General features: G+C 41.8%; 1 protein-coding gene across 7 annotated transcripts in view; it reads left to right on the forward strand.

Annotated features, from left to right (window-relative positions):
- LOC139413246 (E3 ubiquitin-protein ligase MARCHF8-like) overlaps positions 1 to 16,947 on the forward strand; it is a 165,511-nt gene extending 148,564 nt beyond the window's left edge. For all 7 annotated transcript variants that reach the window (XM_071160442.1, XM_071160402.1, XM_071160412.1 and 4 more), the window contains one exon: positions 13,410 to 16,947. In XM_071160442.1, coding sequence (XP_071016543.1) covers positions 13,410 to 13,714 — 305 coding nt within the window. In that variant the 3' untranslated portion in view covers positions 13,715 to 16,947. The remainder of the gene's footprint in view (positions 1 to 13,409) is intronic.
- Positions 16,948 to 18,704: the final 1,757 nt, after the last annotated feature.

Here is an 18,704-nt window from a genome sequence, read left to right on the forward strand (position 1 = left end):
TGGCTATATGCCAGGGGTACCAGTACTGAGTCGATGTGAAGGGGTACGAGGTAATAACTTGGCTATATGCCAGGGGTACCAGTACTGAGTCGATGTGAAGGGGTACGAGGTAATAACTTGGCTATATGCCAGGGGTACCAGTACTGAGTCGATGTGAAGGGGTACGAGGTAATAACTTGGCTATATGCCAGGGGTACCAGTACTGAGTCGATGTGAAGGGGTACGAGGTAATAACTTGGCTATATGCCAGGGGTACCAGTACTGAGTCGATGTGAAGGGGTACGAGGTAATAACTTGGCTATATGCCAGGGGTACCAGTACTGAGTCGATGTGAAGGGGTACGAGGTAATAACTTGGCTATATGCCAGGGGTACCAGTACTGAGTCGATGTGAAGGGGTACGAGGTAATAACTTGGCTATATGCCAGGGGTATCAGTCGATGTGAAGGGGTACTGATATGTCGATGTGAAAGGGGTACGAGGTAATAACTTGGCTATATGCCAGGGGTACCGGTACTGAGTCGATGTGAAGGGGTACGAGGTAATAACTTGGCTATATGCCAGGGGTACCAGTACTGAGTCGATGTGAAGGCATACGAGTTAATAACTTGGCTATATGCCAGGGATACCAGTACTGAGTCGATGTGAAGGGGTACGAGGTAATAACTTGGCTATATGGCAGGGGTACCAGTACTGAGTCGATGTGAAGGGGTACGAGGTAATAATGTGGCTATATGCCAGGGGTACCAGTACTGAGTCGATGTGAAGGGGTACGAGGTAATAATGTGGCTATATGCCAGGGGTACCAGTACTGAGTCGATGTGAAGGGGTACGAGGTAATAACTTGGCTATATGCCAGGGGTACCAGTACTGAGTCGATGTGAAGGCATACGAGTTAATAACTTGGCTATATGCCAGGGATACCAGTACTGAGTCGATGTGAAGGGGTACGAGGTAATAACTTGGCTATATGGCAGGGGTACCAGTACTGAGTCGATGTGAAGGAGTATGAGGTAATAACTTGGCTATTTATTTATTTTATTTATTTCACCTTTATTTAACCAGGTAGGCTAGTTGAGAACAAGTTCTCATTTGCAACTGCGACCTGGCCAAGATAAAGCGTAGCAATTCGACACATACAACAACACAGAGTTACACATGGAATAAACAAAACATACAGTCAATAATACAGTAGAACAAAAGAAAAGTCTGAATCTGCAGATAGCTAACCAAACAGGTTCAACGTTAGCTAGAGTGCAAATGAGGTAAGTTAAGGAAATAAATAGGCCATGGTGGCGAAGTAATTACAATATAGCAATTAAACACTGGAATGGTAGATCGGCAGAAGATGAATGTGCAGGTAGAGAAACTGGGGTGCAAATGAGCAAAATAAATAAATAAATACCAGTATGGGGATGAGGTAGGTAGATAGATGGGCTGTTTACAGATAGGCTAAGTACAGGTGCAGTGATCTGTAAAATGCTCTGACAGATTGTGCTTAAAGCTAGTGAGGGAGATGTGAGTCTCCAGCTTCAGAGATTTTTGCAATTCGTTTCAGTTATGGGCAGCAGAGAACTGGAAGGAAAGACGACCAAAGGAGGAATTGGCTTTGGGGGTGACCAGTGAGATATACCTGCTGGAGCGCATGCTACGAGTGGGTGCTGCTATGGTGACCAGTGAGCTGAGATAAGGTGGGGCTTTACCTAGCAGAGACTTGTTGATAACCTGTAGCCAGTGGGTTTGGCGACGAGGTCGCAATGGTGGGTAGTGTATGGGTCTTTGGTGACAAAACGGATGGCACTGTGAAAGACTGCATCCAGTTTGTTGAGTAGAGTGTTGGAGGCTATTTTATAGATGACATCACCGAAGTCGAGGATCGGTAGGATGGTCAGTTTTACGAGGGTATGTTTGGCAGCATGAGTGAAGGATGCTTTGTTGCAATATAGGAAGCTGATTCTAGATTTAATTTTGGATTGGAGATGCTTAATGTGAGTCTGGAAGGAGAGTTTACAGTCTAACCAGACACCCAGGTATTTGTAGTTGTCCACATATTCTAAGTCAGAGCCGTCCAGAGTAGTGATGCTGGACGGGCGAGCAGGTGCGGGCAGCGATCGATTGAAAAGCATGCATTTAGTTTTACTTGCGTTTAAGAGCAGTTGGAGGCCACGGAAGGAGAGTTGTATGGCATTGAAGCTCGTCTGGAGGTTAGTTAATGTGTCCAAGGAGGGGCCAGAAGTATACAGAATGGTGTCATCTGCGTGGAGGTGGATCAGAGAATCACCAGCAGCAAGAGCAACATCATTGATGTATACAGAAAAGAGAGTGGGCCAGAGAATTTAACCCTGTGGCACACCCATAGAGACTGTCAGAGGTCCAGACAACAGACCCTCCGATTTGACACACTGAACTCTATCAGAGAAGTAGTTGGTAAACCAGGCGAGGCAATCATTTGAGAAACCAAGGCTACCAATAAGAATGTTGTGATTGACAGAGTCGAAAGCCTTGGCCAGGTCAATGAATACGGCTGCACAGTAATGTCTCTTATCGATGGCGGTTATGATGTCGTTTAGAACCTTGAGCATGGCTGAGGTGCACCCATGACCAGCTCTGAAACCAGATTGTATGCGGAGAAGGTATGGTGGGATTCGAAATGGTCAGTAATCTGTTTGTTAATTAAGTCTACCCCCTCCTTTTTCGAACATTCTGTTAAAAATCGCACAACTTTTCAGCGTCCTGCTACTCATGCCAGGAATATAGTATATGCATATGATTAGTATGTGTAGATAGAAAACACTCTGAAGTTTCTAAAACTGGTTAAATCACGGCTGTGACTATAACAGATCGTGTGTTTCATCGAAAAGCGCAAGAAAAACTGCTCTCTGAAAGCTAAAAATTATTTCCATGCGTCACTTTCATGGGTTGTTAAAAGGGCACAAAATTAATTATCGACCTGCATGCAATTCCTACAGATTCCACACGATGTCGCCATTGTCGTCATTTTCCAGGGACTTTTTTCTTGGTAAATCCAACTAACTGGATTCAATTTCTTCCGGTCTCCACCAGGATGTTTTGAATGTGCACATTGGCAGCCATTGATTTGAAAACGAGGAGCTATTGAATATACATCGCCCTGTAATCATTTTGATAGATTATAAACGTTTACTAATACCTAAAGTTGGATTACAAAAGTATTTCGAAGTGTTTTGTGAAAGTTTATCGTCGACTTTTTTAATTTTAAAAAATGACGCAGCGTTTAAAAACGATGTTTTTTTCTGAATGACACAGCTTCCATAGATAGCTATTTTGGGTATATATGGACCGATTTAAACGAAAAAAAGACCCAATAGTGATGTTTATGGGGCATATAGGAGTGCCAAGAAAGAAGCTCGTCAAAGGTAATGAATGTTTTATATTTTATTTCTGCGTTTTGTGTAGCGCCGGCTAAGCTATATCTTTGTTTACATCGCATTCAGGCATTTTGGGGTGTTGCATGCTATCAGATAATAGCTTCTCATGCTTTCGCCGAAAAGCATTTTAAAAATCTGACTTGTTGGCTAGGTTCACAACGAGTGTAGCTTTAATTCAATACCCTGCATGTGAATTTTGATGAACGTTTGAGTTTTAACGAGTACATTTAGCATTTAGCGTAGCGCATTTGCATTTCCAGGTGTCTACTTGAGACATCTGCGTCTCAAGTAGGAGCAAGAAGTTAACTTGGCTTTCGAAGACCTTAGAAAGACAGGGTAGGATAGATATAGGTCTGTAGCAGTTTGGGTCTAGAGTGTCACCCCCTTTGAAGAGGGGGATGACCGCGGCAGCTTTCCAATCTTTGGGAATCTCAGACGATACGAAATTGAGGTTGAACAGGCTAGTAATAGGGGTTGCAACAATTTTGGCAGATAATTTTAGAAAGAGAGGGTCCAGATTGTCTAGCCCGGCTGATTTATAGGGGTCCAGATTTTGCAGCTCTTTCAGAACATCGGCTATCTGGATTTGGGTAAAGGAGAAAGGGTGGGGGCTTTAGCGGGTTGCTGTGGAGGGTGCCGGTCAGTTGACCGGGGTAGGGGGAGCGATGTGGAAAGCATGGCCAGCCGTAGAGAAATGCTTATTGAAATTCTCAATTATAGCGGATTTATCGGTGGTGACAATGTTTCCTAGCCTCAGAGCAGTGGGCAGCTGGGAGGAGGTGCTCTTATTGTCCATGGACTTTACAGTGTCCCAGAACTTTTTTGAGTATATGCCAGGGGTACCAGTACTGAGTCGATGTGAAGGGGTACAAGGTAATTGAGGTAGATATGTACATATAACTAGGAATAAAGTGACAGATAGTAAACAGTAGCAGCAGCTATGTGATGCGTCAACAAAAGTTAGTGCAAAACGGGTCAATGCAGATTGTCCGGGAAGCTACAGTATTTGGTTAACTATTTAATAAATTATTTAGCAGTCTTATGGCTTGGGAATAGAAGCTGTTCAGGGTCCTGTTGGTTCCAGACTTGGTGCAGTCTATGGTGGCTGGAGTCTATTATTTTTAGGGACTTTTTCTGGTATAGAGGTACTGGGTGGCAGTCCACACTACCCTCTGTAGCGCCTTGTGTCAGATGCCAAATTGTTACCATACCAAACGGTGATCTAGCCAGTCAAGACGCTCTCAATGGTGCAGCTGTATAACTTTTTGAGGATCTGAAGACCCATGCCAAATCTTTTCAGCCTCTTGAGGGGGAAGAGCTGTTGTCGTGCCCTCTTAATTACCGTGTTTGTGTGTTTGGACCATGATGGATCCTTAGTGATGTGGACACCGAGGAACTTGAAACTCTCGACCCGCTCCACTATATCCCTGTCAATGTGAATGGGGGCGTGCTCGACCTTTATTTCCTGTAGTCCATAAACAGCTCCTTTGTCTTGCTGACGTTGAGGGAGAGGTTGTTGTCCTGACACAACACTGCCAGGTCTCTGACCTCCTTCATATTGTCTGTCTCATCGTTGTCGGTGATCAGGCTCATGATGGTATTGGAGCCGTGTGTGGCCTGGTAATCCGTCTAGCGCTGCGGCCTTGTGAATGTTAACCTGTTTAAAGGTCTTACTCACATCAGCCGGAACAGCTGGTGCTCTCACGCATGGTTCAGTGTTGCTTGCCTTGAAACTAAGATAGATAGGCATTTAGCTAATCTGGTAGGCTTGTATCACTGGGCAGCTCATGGCTGGGTAGCCATTTGTAACGGACTATATTCAATGCCAGCAAAACTAACCTGTAGCTTAGCATCCGCTTCATCGGACCACTTCCGCATTGAGCGCGCCACTGGTACTTCCTGTTTGAGTTTTTGCTTGTAAACACGAGGATAGAGTTATGGTCAGACTTGCCAAATGGAGGGCGAGGGAGAGATTTGTATGCGTCTCTGTGTGTGGAGTAAAGATGATCTAGAGTTTTTTATACCTCTAGTTGCACAGTTGAGTGCGGTCTTAGAGTCAGCATTGGTTTGTGGTGGTAAATAGGCAGCTACAAAAAATATAGATAAAACTCTCTTGGTAAGTATACTGAACAAAAATATAAACCCAACATGCAACAATTTCAACAATTTTACCAAGTTACAGTTCATATAAGGAAATCAGTCAATTGAAATCAATTCATTAGGCCCTAATTTATGCATTTCACATGACTGGGAATACAGATATACTGTGTAATGATCATGATCATATACTGTGTAATGATCATGTTGTTTAATCAGCTTCTTGATATGCCACAACTGCCAGGTAAATGGATTATCTTGGCAAAGGAGAAATCCTCATTAACAGGGATGTAAACAAATTAGTGCACAAAATTTGAAAGAAATACGCTTTTTTGCGTGTAGAAAATTTCTGGGATGTTTTATTTCAGCTCATGAAACATGGGACCAACACCTTACATGTTGCGTTTATATTTTTGTTCAGTGTAATTTCTCATCAACGGTTTTCATTAGGTTTTCTAACTCAGGCAAGCAGAACCTTGTTCTGTCCGATGCATAGAAAAACCAGCTAGTCTATTATACGTCCTTGTTCTGCCAAGTTTCCGAAATACATTGGATATTACAGTTCTTCGGGTCCTGTTGATAGGATATTCTCGAACGGAGCTCGTCCAGTTTGTTCTCCAGTGATTATACATTGCCAATAAAACAGAGGGTAGAGGCGGATTATTTACTCGTTGCCATGGTTTCATCAGGGTACCTGCACGTCGGCCTCTATATGTGAACGACCTGCAGAAAAATGTCCCTTCAATGTTTTGGTGCCTACTGGAGAGATCTTATTTGTCTACACCCATTAAGCATCGTTCACATCCTCTTAAGCTTTAGTGAGGTTATGTATTTAACAACCAAAGATTTCAAGACTTTATACAATGGTTTATACAATGGGTGTTTTCGTAAAAGTTAGACTGGAATGCCAGAGTGTGCTCTGGGCATTTGGAAACTCAGAGCGTTGTCAGATTGTCCGTTCATAAATTCAGAGCATTTTGCTATCAGAGCATTCAGAGTGCACACTGGACACTCTGGCCGAGAAGTAAGGTTGATCCGAGCGTTCTGACTTAAAACTTCTTATGAGCAGGTTGGACGGTAGCCTTACTTTTGATGATCTTCTTCTGTTGGCACTCCAAAAGGTCCCAGTTACATAACAAATGGTCCTTTTGTTCGATAATGTCCTTCTTTATAACCATAAAAACTCAGTTTAACTGGCATGCTTCAGTCAATAATCCACCCAGTTTCCCTCCATTAAAATACATACAAAATGAATCCTAAACGTTACTAATAAACTTTTCCAAACAAGTCAAACAACGTTTTTTGGGGGGGGGGGGGGGTTGTTCTCGGGGTTTCGTCTGCCATATTAGTTTGTTATACTCACAGACATAATTTCAACAGTTTTAGAAACTTTAGAGTGTTTTCTGTCCAAATCGACCAATTATATGCATATCCTAGCTTCTGGGCCTGAGTAACAGGCAGTTTACTTTGTGCACGCTTTTCATCCAGACGTCAAAATACTGCAGTCAACACCCAAACCAACTGGCTAATGTTGGCTAGCTTGCTAGCTACTTCCACACAAATGAGAGAACAGCTCACTGACCATTTTACTCGCCCTAACAGAGCTGGTTAGGCTGTTTTTATGTTATACAGAGCGTCGGTGACTGTAACTGTGCGGCTGGCAACAATTGAATTCGTCTTTTTTGCCAACGTTTACTGACACCGGCCATATTCAACAGGTGTTGACTGTTCGTAACTTTATTCTGCGCTCTGGTACACTCAGCAGGGATGCAAACCCAAAAAGGTGACACTGTTTTTTGCTGCACTGAATCATGCAAAAAAATCCATGCTAGGGGGAAATGCAGGTTAACTAATTAAACAACAAAGAATATGATCTACATGATCAGTCTCTGTGTGTAAAATAAAGTGGTTAATGTGAACCCAACTTACAGCTAAAAAATGTTAAGCAAGCAATCCAATGTTATTTGTTGTCTAGACTTTACTGCAAATGACACTCAAGTCTTGAGAAAAAAACAATACACTAATATTTCAGTTAGCCATGACAGCCATTATAATAGAACACTTGTGACCGCACACATAAATATTGCACTTGGGAAAAATCATAAAGTAGAAATAGAACGAAACAAACAGGCATTCTATTTTACTCTATTATAGTGGCCACTATAGACATCAATAGTGCACACATGGTGGCCATTATAGACAATATAGACATTGCCTGTGGACATCTGTTCTGCAATGTGCCAGCAAAAGTGAGAAAGAGGGAAAGTGTGTGGTGTTCCTTTCAGCTCTATAGTGGCACCAGCTTAAGCCAGGCCCAGCTCCAGCTACACTTGATCCCTGAATCCACTAGTTTAACAAGCAACGCCTCATTTCACCTAATTCTCTCAGTCTAAAAAAATAACCATATACTGTAGAGGGAAACATTAGTTAACAGCTAGTGGTTAGTTCGTTAACATTTCACACAGATTGCCAGGGTCCGTAAGCAACTAACGCGTTATAACTTGAGTCGTTATACCAGTTAATACTATGGTGAATTGGTTAGGTTACTAATGTTAGCTCATCTGATGTTGTAACGTTAGCTAGCTAACGTTAGCTATCTGACTATTAGCAAGCTAATTTTCACACCATAAACTCAATTATTTGATCAGATAAGTTGGCTAATTATGCTCAACATTTCTCTGGCTATCTAACAGAGAATTCGATCCAGCTAGCAAGATTCTTAAAAATGCTAATACTTGTTCCACCACACTTTTTCCCTCAAGTCAAACTTTCCAAATGTGGTAGTAGTTTTTTGGTTACAGCTCATGAAGTACACTTCATCACCTTCTCATCCCCGTCTCCGTGGTCAGGCTTCTCACCTAACGTTACCTCTTCGTTATTGTTCAGGGGACACGCTGCTGTAACTGGCAAGCTGACTTTCCAGAACGCGCACTGATGCTGTAGTAAATTGGTTGTCTCTTCTTTCTTCAGTCACGTGTAGTGCTGCATTCTGTTGTTTTGTAAATGATTGGCTGAGCCTTGGATACAGCCAGTATTGCTCCAAACGCGCATCACTCATTCGCTTACAGCCAGTAGTGATCCAACCCCCCCCAAACTTTTCTAATCGGATCTACACGAATCACGTGGATCACCTATTTTGGATTCTAAATGGCGAATTCCGCCGAACGGTGACTACTTTGCATCCCTGACTCAGACGAGAGTGCTCTGAAATTGGTAGATTTCCAGAGCGAATTTACCAGCTACATCTATTGACAGTTGTCGCAGTGACATCATGAACATTCTATTGAAATAGTTACTTGTTTAGACATGTAGCTAGCTAGCTAAACAATGAACCATAGTCCCAACTCAGAGCGTTACTACCCTGCATGAATTTAGTTTTTATTTATTTTTTATTTCACCTTTATTTAACCAGGTAGGCTAGTTGAGAACAAGTTCTCATTTGCAACTGCGACCTGGCCAAGATAAAGCGTAGCAATTCGACACATACAACAACACAGAGTTACACATGGAATAAACAAAACATAGTCAATAATACAGTAGAACAAAAGAAAACAAAAAGTCTGAATCTGCAGATAGCTAACCAAACAGGTTCAATGTTAGCAAGCTAACATTAGGCTATAACTTGAAATTAAAAATACTTTCTGAAAATGTAGCTAGCTAGACTATCTTACCCTTGTACATGGATGGACGCTTCTCCCTCTCTGTCATGGATGTCATAGTTGGCCTTAGTTTGAAGATGTAATCCGGAGACAGGTGTTTTATACAACAGCCATCTGTTTCTTCTTTTTTGACTCATCTGCATATTTGCAATCAAACTCCAGAATTTTCTCCATCTCCTTAGCTATTATATGCTAAGGAGATGTATAACTCAGTCCTCCAGAAAGTGGAGAGCAACACTTATGCAGTTCTACTACATGATATCTTCCAAAAAAGTTGCATTAGATAGGATTACCTACACATACTGACCAGCTCATGTTATAGACAGACAGAAGCATGCTACATGGCAGACCAATCCGAACTCATCTCTCAGCATGTCAAGCCCACTCATTATCTCAGCCAATCATGACTAGCGGGAAGGTTGCTGACTTTTTCTGTAGTTAAAACTTCTTAGGGCTGAAATCCCGTTAAGGGGATCGATATGACAACAGCAGGGCGCCAAATTCAAAACATCAAAAATCTCATAATTAAAATTCCTCAAACATACATGTATTTTATACCATTTTAACGGTTATCTTGTTGTTAATCCCACCACAGTGTCCGATTTCAAATATGCTTTTCAGCAAAAGCACCACAAACGATTATGTTAGGTCACCACCAAACGACAATAAACACAAATACCTTCTTTTGTTAGCGCGTTTGGTATAGATATCCAAACGCTCATTCTGGTCAGCGTTACGTCGGACAAAACTTCAAAAAGTTATATTACAGGTCGAAGAAACATTTCAAACTAAGTACAGAATCAATCACTAGGATGTTTTTAACATATAGCTTCAAAAAAGTTCCAACCGGAGTATTCCTTTGTGTCTTGATGAGTAATGGAACGCAAGTGGATACCATGAGGAATGCGCGTGATCAGAAAATGGCTGAGTGCCAGTCACCTGATGCATTCTGCTCTCATTCAGTCCCACAACACAGTAGAAGTCTCATTCAAATTTCTATAGACGGTTGACATCTAGTGGAAGCCCTAGGAAGTGCAACATCATTAATATCTCAAGGGGATTTCAATGGGAACTGTGATGAATACATACCAAGCTCAGATTTCTCACTTCCTGTTTTAATTTCTCCTCAGGATTTTGCCTGCCATATGAGTTCTGTTATACTCACAGACATCATTCAAACAGTTTTAGAAACTTTAGAGTGTTTTCTATCCAATACTAATAATAATATGCATATATTAGCAACTGAGACTGAGGAGCAGGCCATTTACTTTGGGCAACTTATTCATCCAAGCTACTCAATAATGCCCCCCAGTCATAATAAACCAACTAGGCTCCTGTAGCCTCCCGGGTGGCGCAGTGGTTAAGGGCGCTGTACTGCAGCACCAGCTGTGCCATCAGAGACTCTGGGTTTGCACCCAGGCTCTGTCATAACCGGCCGTGACCGGGAGGTCCGTGGGGCGACGCACAATTGGCCTAGCGTCGTCCGGGTTAGGGAGGGCTTGGCCGGTAGGGATGTCCTTGTCTCATCGCGCACCAGCGACTCCTGTGGTGGACCAGGCACAGTGCGCGCTAACCAAGGTTGCCAGGTGAACGGTGTTTCCTCCGACACATTGGTGCGGCTGGCTTCCGGGTTGGATGCGCGCTGTGTTAAGAAGTAGTGCGGCTTGGTTGGGTTGTGTATCGGAGGACGCATGACTTTCAACCTTCGTCTCTCCCAAGACCGTACGGGAGTTGTAGCGATGAGACAAGATAGTAGCAACTAAAACAATTTGATACCACAAAATTGGGGAGAAAAAGGGGTAAAAATTAAATACTTAAATAAAATAAATATATATAAAAAATAAATAAACTAGGCTCCTAACAAGTTTGTTATTAAGGCACATGGAAGTTCACATGTTCCGGAAGGCATTTCTGCCAAAAACACATTTAGTTAAAAAATTAATAAGTTTACCTTGAAATGGCTCTCCTGTGAAGTAGTGATGTGCGACATATGCCTACTTTCCTAAAACGAGCCACATATAGCCGTCTCTTTCTCTAGCAAGTGTCTGGGATTAAGGCCTGGTCCGAAATGAGCAGTATGTCCTGTGCCGCCGACTCATTGAAGTTGAAATCTTCATCCAAGTTGAGGTTAGTGATTGCTGTTCTGATGTCCAGACGCCCTTTTCACTCATGGGAAACGACAGTGGAAACATTATGTACAAAGCATAATTGGTTACGAGGCCGTAAAAAAGTCAAGTGTCATTCTCATTTCATGTTTCCTTGATTCCTCTCAACCTTTCTCCTCGCCTTCATCTCAAATAATCCCCCTCCTCCCCACAAGGACAAAAAGAAAACCCACCCTTGCCTTTCTTGCACTTTTCTTAATAGCTGACTTTGCTGATAGCGAGGAAAGTTTGACTTACTATGACTGTGATATGTGGTTGTCTATACCTTGAGATGAATGCACTAACTTCTAAGTCGCTCTCGATAAGAGTTTCTGCTAAATTACTAAAACGTCAAATGTTTTTAAAACGCATTGGAGAAGGCCAGAGTGGACAAACGTTGGACCTTCTTCTCCAATCTGTTTGGGAAGGAGGTAAGGACATAGGACAAGGGATTGTGGAAAGACTCATTGAGATAGGGTCATGTAGGAAGTAAGAACTATCTACTCCCATTTCTTTCATCTTTCACCATTCACCATCTCTTAACCTGACAGAATGATTATTATAGCATCGTCATCCTAGATAAGCACATACAGTTGAAGTCGGAAGTTTACATACACCTTAGCAAAATACATTTAAACTCAGTTTTTCACAATTCCTGACATTTAATCCTAGTAAACATTCCCTGTCTTAGGTCAGTTAGGATCACCACTTTATTGTAAGAATGTGAAATGTCAAAATAATAGTAGAGAGAATGATTTATTTAAGCTTTTATTACTTTAATCACATTCCTAGTAGGTCAGAAGTTTACATACACTCAATTAGTATTTGGTAGCATTGCCTTTAAATTGTTTAACTTGGGTCAAACGTTTTGGGTAGCCTTCCACAAGCATCCCACAATAAGTTGGGTGAATTTTGGCCCATTCCTTCTGACAGAGCTGGTGTAACTGAGTCAGGTTTGTAGGCCTCCTTGCTCGCACACGCTTTTTCAGTTCTGCCCAAAAATGTTCTATGGGATTGAGGTTAGGGCTTTGTGATGGCCACTCCAATACCTTGACTTTGTTGTCCTAAGCCATTTTGCCACAACTTTGGAAGTATGCTTGGGGTCATTGTCCATTTGGAAGGCCCATTTGCAACCAAGCTTTAACTTCCTGACTGATGTCTTGAGATGTTGCTTCAATATATCCACATATTTTTCCTCCCCCGTTGATGCTATCTATTTTGTGAAGTGCACCAGTCCCTCCTGCTGCAAAGCACCCCCACAACATGTTGCTGCCACCCCCGTGCTTCACGTTTGGGATGGTGCTCTTCGGCTTGCAGGCCTCCCCCTTTTTCCTCCAAACATAAATAGAACTGTTTGGCCATAATGACCATCGTTATGATGGTCATTATGGCCAAACAGTTCTATTTATGTTTCATCAGAACGCGTCTCCTTCCTGAGCGGTATGACAGCTGCGTGGTCCCATGGTGTTTATACTTGCGTACTATTGTTTGTACAGATGAACGTGGTACCTTCAGGCATTTAGTAATTGCTCCCAAGGATGAACCAGGATGAACCAGACTTGTGGTGGTCTACAATTTTAAAATTTGAAAAAAAACGGAATTATTTTTTCCCATGATGTCAAGCAAAGAGGCACTGAGTTTGAAGGTAGGCCTTGAAATACATCCTCAGGTACACCTTCAATTGACTCAAATTATGTCAATTATCAGAAGCTTCTAAAGCCATGACATATTTTCTGGAATTTTCCAAGCTGTTTAAAGGCACAGTCAATTTAGTGTATGTAAACTTCTGACCCACTGGAATTGTGGTACAGTCAATTATAAGTGAAATAATCTGTCTGTAAACAATTGTTGGAATTTTTACTTGTGTCATGCACAAAGTAGATGTCCTAACCAGCTTGCCAAAACTATAGTTTGTTAACAATACATTTGTGGAGTGTTAATGATTCCAACCTAAGTGTTTGTAAACTTCCGACTTCAACGGTATCTATGGCTGTGACTGTTTGCAATGTATTTTACATCTCTCTTTCTTTCTTTCTTTCTTTCTTTCTTTCTTTCTTTCTTTCTTTCTTTCTTTCTTTCTTTCTTTTTTAACCCTAACAACAGGTATCCTGGAGTGGCCATTCTGGACCAAACTGGTGGTGGTAGCCATCGGCTTCACTGGCGGCCTGGTCTTCATGTACATCCAGTGTAAAGTCTACATCCAGCTGTGGCGAAGACTCAAGGCCTACAACCGGGTGATCTACGTCCAGAATCGCCCGGAGACGTGTAAAAAGCAGATGTTGGAGAAGCCTCCCCTCATGGAGCCCAATGTGGAGCACAAGGAGGCTCTGGCCCCCACCCAGTCAGACACAAACTCCTCCCAGTACACAGAGACAGAAGACTACAGTATGGAAGTGCTCCATGTCTGACCCACATATACACACATACAGGGACACACCATGTCTGACCCACATATACACACATACAGGGACACACCATGTCTGACCCACATATACACACATACAGGGACACACCATGTCTGACCCACATATACACACATACAGGGACACACCATGTCTGACCCACATATACACACATACAGGGACACACCATGTCTGACCCACATATACACACATACAGGGACAAACCATGTCTGACCAACATATACACACATACAGGGACACACCATGTCTGACCCACATATACACACATACAGGGACACACCATGTCTGACCCACATATACACACATACAGGGACAAACCATGTCTGACCAACATACAAGGCATTCAGAAAGTATTTAGATAAATTTACTTTTTCCACATTTTGTTACGTGACATCCTTGTTCTAAAATTGATTAAATTGATTTCCCCCTCATCAATCTACACACAATACCAGATAATGACAAAGCAAAATCTGGTTTTTCGAAATTTTTGCAATTGTATATAAAAAAAAACAGAAATATCACATTTACATAAGTATTCAGACCCTTTAATCAGTACTTTGTTGATGTACCTTTTGCAGCGATTACAGCCTTGAGTCTTGTTGGGTATGATGCTACAAGCTTGACACACCTGTATTTGGGGAGTTTATACCCTTCCTCTCTGTAGATCCTTCAAGCTCTATCAGGTTGGATGGGAAGCGTCGCTGCACAGCTATTTCCAGGTCTCTCCAGAGATGTTTGATCGGGTTGAAGTCCGGGCTCTGGCTGGGCCACTCAATGATATTCAGAGACTTGTCCTGAAGCCACTCCTGTGTTGTCTTGGCTGTGTGCTTAGGGTCGTTGTCCTGTTGGAAGGTGAACCTTCGCCCCAGTCTGAGGTCCTGAGTGCTCTGGAGCAGGTTTTCATCAAGGATATCTCTGTACTTTGTTCCGTTCATCTTTCCCTCATCCCTGACGGGTCTCTACAGAGAGGAACTCTGGAGTTCTGTCAGAGTGACCATCGGGTTCTTGTTCACCTCACTGACCAAGGCTCTTCTCCCCCGATTGCTTAGTTTAGCTGGGCGGCCAGCTCTAGGAAGAGTCTTGGTGGATCCAAACTTCTTCCATTTAAGAATGATGGAGGCTACTGTGTTCTTGGAGACCTTCAATGCTGCAGACATGTTTTGGTACCCTTCCCCAGATCTGTGCCTCGACACAATCTTGTCTCGGAACTCTACGGACAATACCTTCGAACTCATGGCTTGGTTTTTGCTATGACATGCACTATCAACTCTGTGTCCTTTTATAAACCGGTTATTTGACTTTCCAAATAATGTCCAATCAATTGAATTTACCACAAGTGGACTTCATTCAAGTTGTATAGACAGCTCAAGGATGACCAATGGAAACAGGATGCACCTGAGCTCAATTTCGAGTCTCATAGCAAAGGGTCAGAATACTTATGTAAATAAGATGTTTTTTATTTTTAATACATTTGCTAACATTTCTAAAAACCTGTTTTCACTTTATGGGGTATTGTGTGTAGATTAATAATAATTAAAATTCCTTTAATTTATTTACTATCTCATCTCTGTACCCAACACATGCAATTATCTGTAAGGTCTCTGTCTAGCAGTGCATTTCAAACACAGATTCAACCATTTTGCCTCATAAAGAAGTTCACCAATTGGTCATTTTTAAAAAATCAAAGCAGACATTGAATATCCCTTTGAGCATGGTGAAGTTATGAATTACACGTTTTATGGTGTATCAATACACCCAGTCACTACAAAGTTAAAGGCGTCCTTTTTAACTCAGTTGCCTGAGAGGAAGGAAACCGCTCAGAGATTTCACCATGAGGCCAATGGTGACTTTAAAAAAGTTACAGAGTTTAATGGCTATGACTGGAGAAAACTGAGGATGGATCAACAACATTGTAGTTACTCCACAATACTTACCTGATTGACAGAGCAAAAAGAAAGAAGCCTGTACAGTATAAAAAATATTCCATAACATGCTGTTTGCAGAAAGGTACTAACTAAAGTAATATTGCAGAAAATGTGGCAAAGCAATTCACTTTTTGTCCTGAATACAAAATGTTATGTTTGGGGCAAATCCAATACAACACATTACTGAGTACCACTCTTCATATTTTCAAGCATAGTGGTGGTTGCATCATGTTATGGGTATTCTTGTTATCATTAAGGATGGGGAGTTTTACAGGATAAAAAACAATGGAATGGAGATAAGCACAGGCAAAATCCTAGAGAAAAACCTGGGATAGTCTGCTTTCCACCAGACACTGGGAGATTAATTCACCTTTCAGCAGGACAATAACCTAAAACACAAGGCCAAACCTACACTGGAGTTGCTTACCAAGATGACAGTGAATGTTCCTGAGTGGCTGAGTTACAGTTCTGACTTATATCCACTTTAAAATATATGGCAAGACCTGAAAATGGTTGTCTAGCAATGATCAACAACAAATTTGACAGAGCTTGATACATTTTTTAAATAGAAATGGGCAAATGTTGCACATTCCAGGTGTGGAAAGCTCTTAGAGACTTACATAGAAGACTCACAGCTGTAATCACTGCCAAAGGTGCTTCTACAAAGTATTGACTCAGGGGTGTGAATAGTTATGTAAATGAGAGATTTCTGTATTTCATGTTTTTGCTTTGTCATTATGGGGTATTGTGTGTAGATGGGTGAGAAAACACATATTTAATGCATTATGAATTCAGGCTGTAACAAAATGTGGAATAAGCCAAGAGGTATGAATACTGACACACAGGGACACACCATCTCTGACCTACGTATACACATGAAAAGGGACACATCATGTCTGACCAACGTATATAAACACACACATGAACGCCACAGGAGGATGGTGGCACCTTAATTGGGGAGGATAGGCTCGTGGTAATGGCTGGAGTGGAATCATTGGTTTGATGCCATTCCATTTACTCCGTTCCAGCCATTATTATGAGCCGTCCTCCCCTCAGCAGCCTCCACTGATCAGCGCACAGAGTGATACACACATTCACGCAGATATACAAAAGACTATAGTGTGGATGTTCTCCTGAGGTGTGACCATCCCACCCTGACCCCACCGTCTCCACACCGTCTAAGACAGGACTACGGACCACCAACCCTCCTTCTTTTTCCCAGGACTTTCTCCACTGGGCCCGATGAGCCCATAGACACCTCTCTCTCTCTCTCTCTCTCTCTCTCTCTCTCTCTCTCTCTCTCTCTCTCTCTCTCTGTCTCTCTCTCTCTCTCTCTCTCTCTCTCTCTCTCTCTCTCTCTCTCTCTCTCTCTATATATATATATATATATATATATATATATATATATATATATATATATATATATATATATATATATATATATATATATATATGCACACCACACACACACAGAGAGTCAGATGAACTTACTCTGCTTCAGAGGTTTCAGTGTTTCTGTTTCGTTGTTTGTTTGTTAGCTTGTATGTTTGGTTTATTGGTTGTACTTCCTGTGAGTCGTGGGCTAAAGCGCCGCCGGATCTCTGGAACATTCTAGAACACTTTGGAACATTTTGGAACATTGAACATTCCAACTACTGCCACCATACCGCTGACAGCAGAGAGCCCGCTAAGGTCTACATGCCCGCCCCTCTGGGTTTGGGTCTGTACTGGTCTGGACCAGATCAGACCGGATCGTACTGGATTGTATCGGATCTGACCATGCATTGAAGCACTTTTTAGTTCCCACCAACATCCATCTCAACCCTTTTCTCTTTTAATATGAGTCAAGTTCTTTATAGTATATCCCAGCAAACAGAGGACATCTCTAGGACATTAAGCGATGTTCCCATTAGGTTATTTTTAGGGTTTCAGCAAGACGTTATCCATAAGGGGACATCAGTGCAGGTCCCGGTTTGGTCGCAGTGTAACGTTATAGTACGTTTTTTTTAATGTCCACTAGGGAACTTTATGAACAGGTTCTGGCAACCGGGAACTAAACAACTAAACAAACTAAACAAAACCTCCACAGGACCATGACGCAATGTCTTGACGACCATGTCGTGATGTTCCCGGGAAGTCCTAAGGACACATTTTTGTTTGCAGTATAAATGTGGGAAATTATACAGAAACAAAAACAGGAAGATTTATGGAAAAATCTTTTGTTTTACATTTGATATTTCTGTCCAACACACAGACACATACACACCTGCCCTCCCTTGGATGACAAAAAAGGAATTGAGAAAAGCAATGAATGATGGGGGGAAATTGAATTTTGCCAAAATGATCGTTTCCCTTTTCATCTAGAAAAACAAACACTGAAAGTCATTGCTATATATGGCCTACTGGTTATTCAAGCTCTGGGGTTTTTACATCTAGTTTGGGTTGGGTTGCTACAATATTGATACAGCGTTGATACAACCAAAACACAACGTTGGGATAACATCAGATCCAGCCATCCACCTGACATTACCTCCTTCTACCATTGGAACTCTTTAAAGGCTCTGAGAAGAATGTAACGTTTTTAAAACCATTTTCTACCAACCATTCAGTCACAGGAAATTGCTAGATAATCTCCCATGTCAGTCATCATCTTAACATGACCTTTGGAAAACCAACCAATCAGTCATGTTTTTTCTATTGTGTGAATTATACAGTACTTCTGGTATTCCATGTACAGTTTTTAATAATAATCTGTTGTTAATTATGTTGGTGTAATCATGGGTTTTATGATGCCTTGAGGAAGCTACAGCTTGCTATATTTAGACTGTTATCTCATCCTGTCATCCTCCTCTCCTCTCTTCCCAAGGCAGTTTATAGTGGGCCAATTGACTTCTCTGATCACACTGATAATGATAATGTAGATGGATAATGCAGATGGAATTATTAAAATCTTCATTTACATAAGATTATATTAATTTGATCATTGGCTGTTTATTTCCTCCAATGAGAGGTCCAGAGGCAGAAGGCATGGAGTATAGGGCCTATTATTA

Source organism: Oncorhynchus clarkii, chromosome 1, assembly GCF_045791955.1.
Source record: "Oncorhynchus clarkii lewisi isolate Uvic-CL-2024 chromosome 1, UVic_Ocla_1.0, whole genome shotgun sequence".
NCBI classification, from domain to species: Eukaryota; Metazoa; Chordata; class Actinopteri; order Salmoniformes; family Salmonidae; genus Oncorhynchus; species Oncorhynchus clarkii.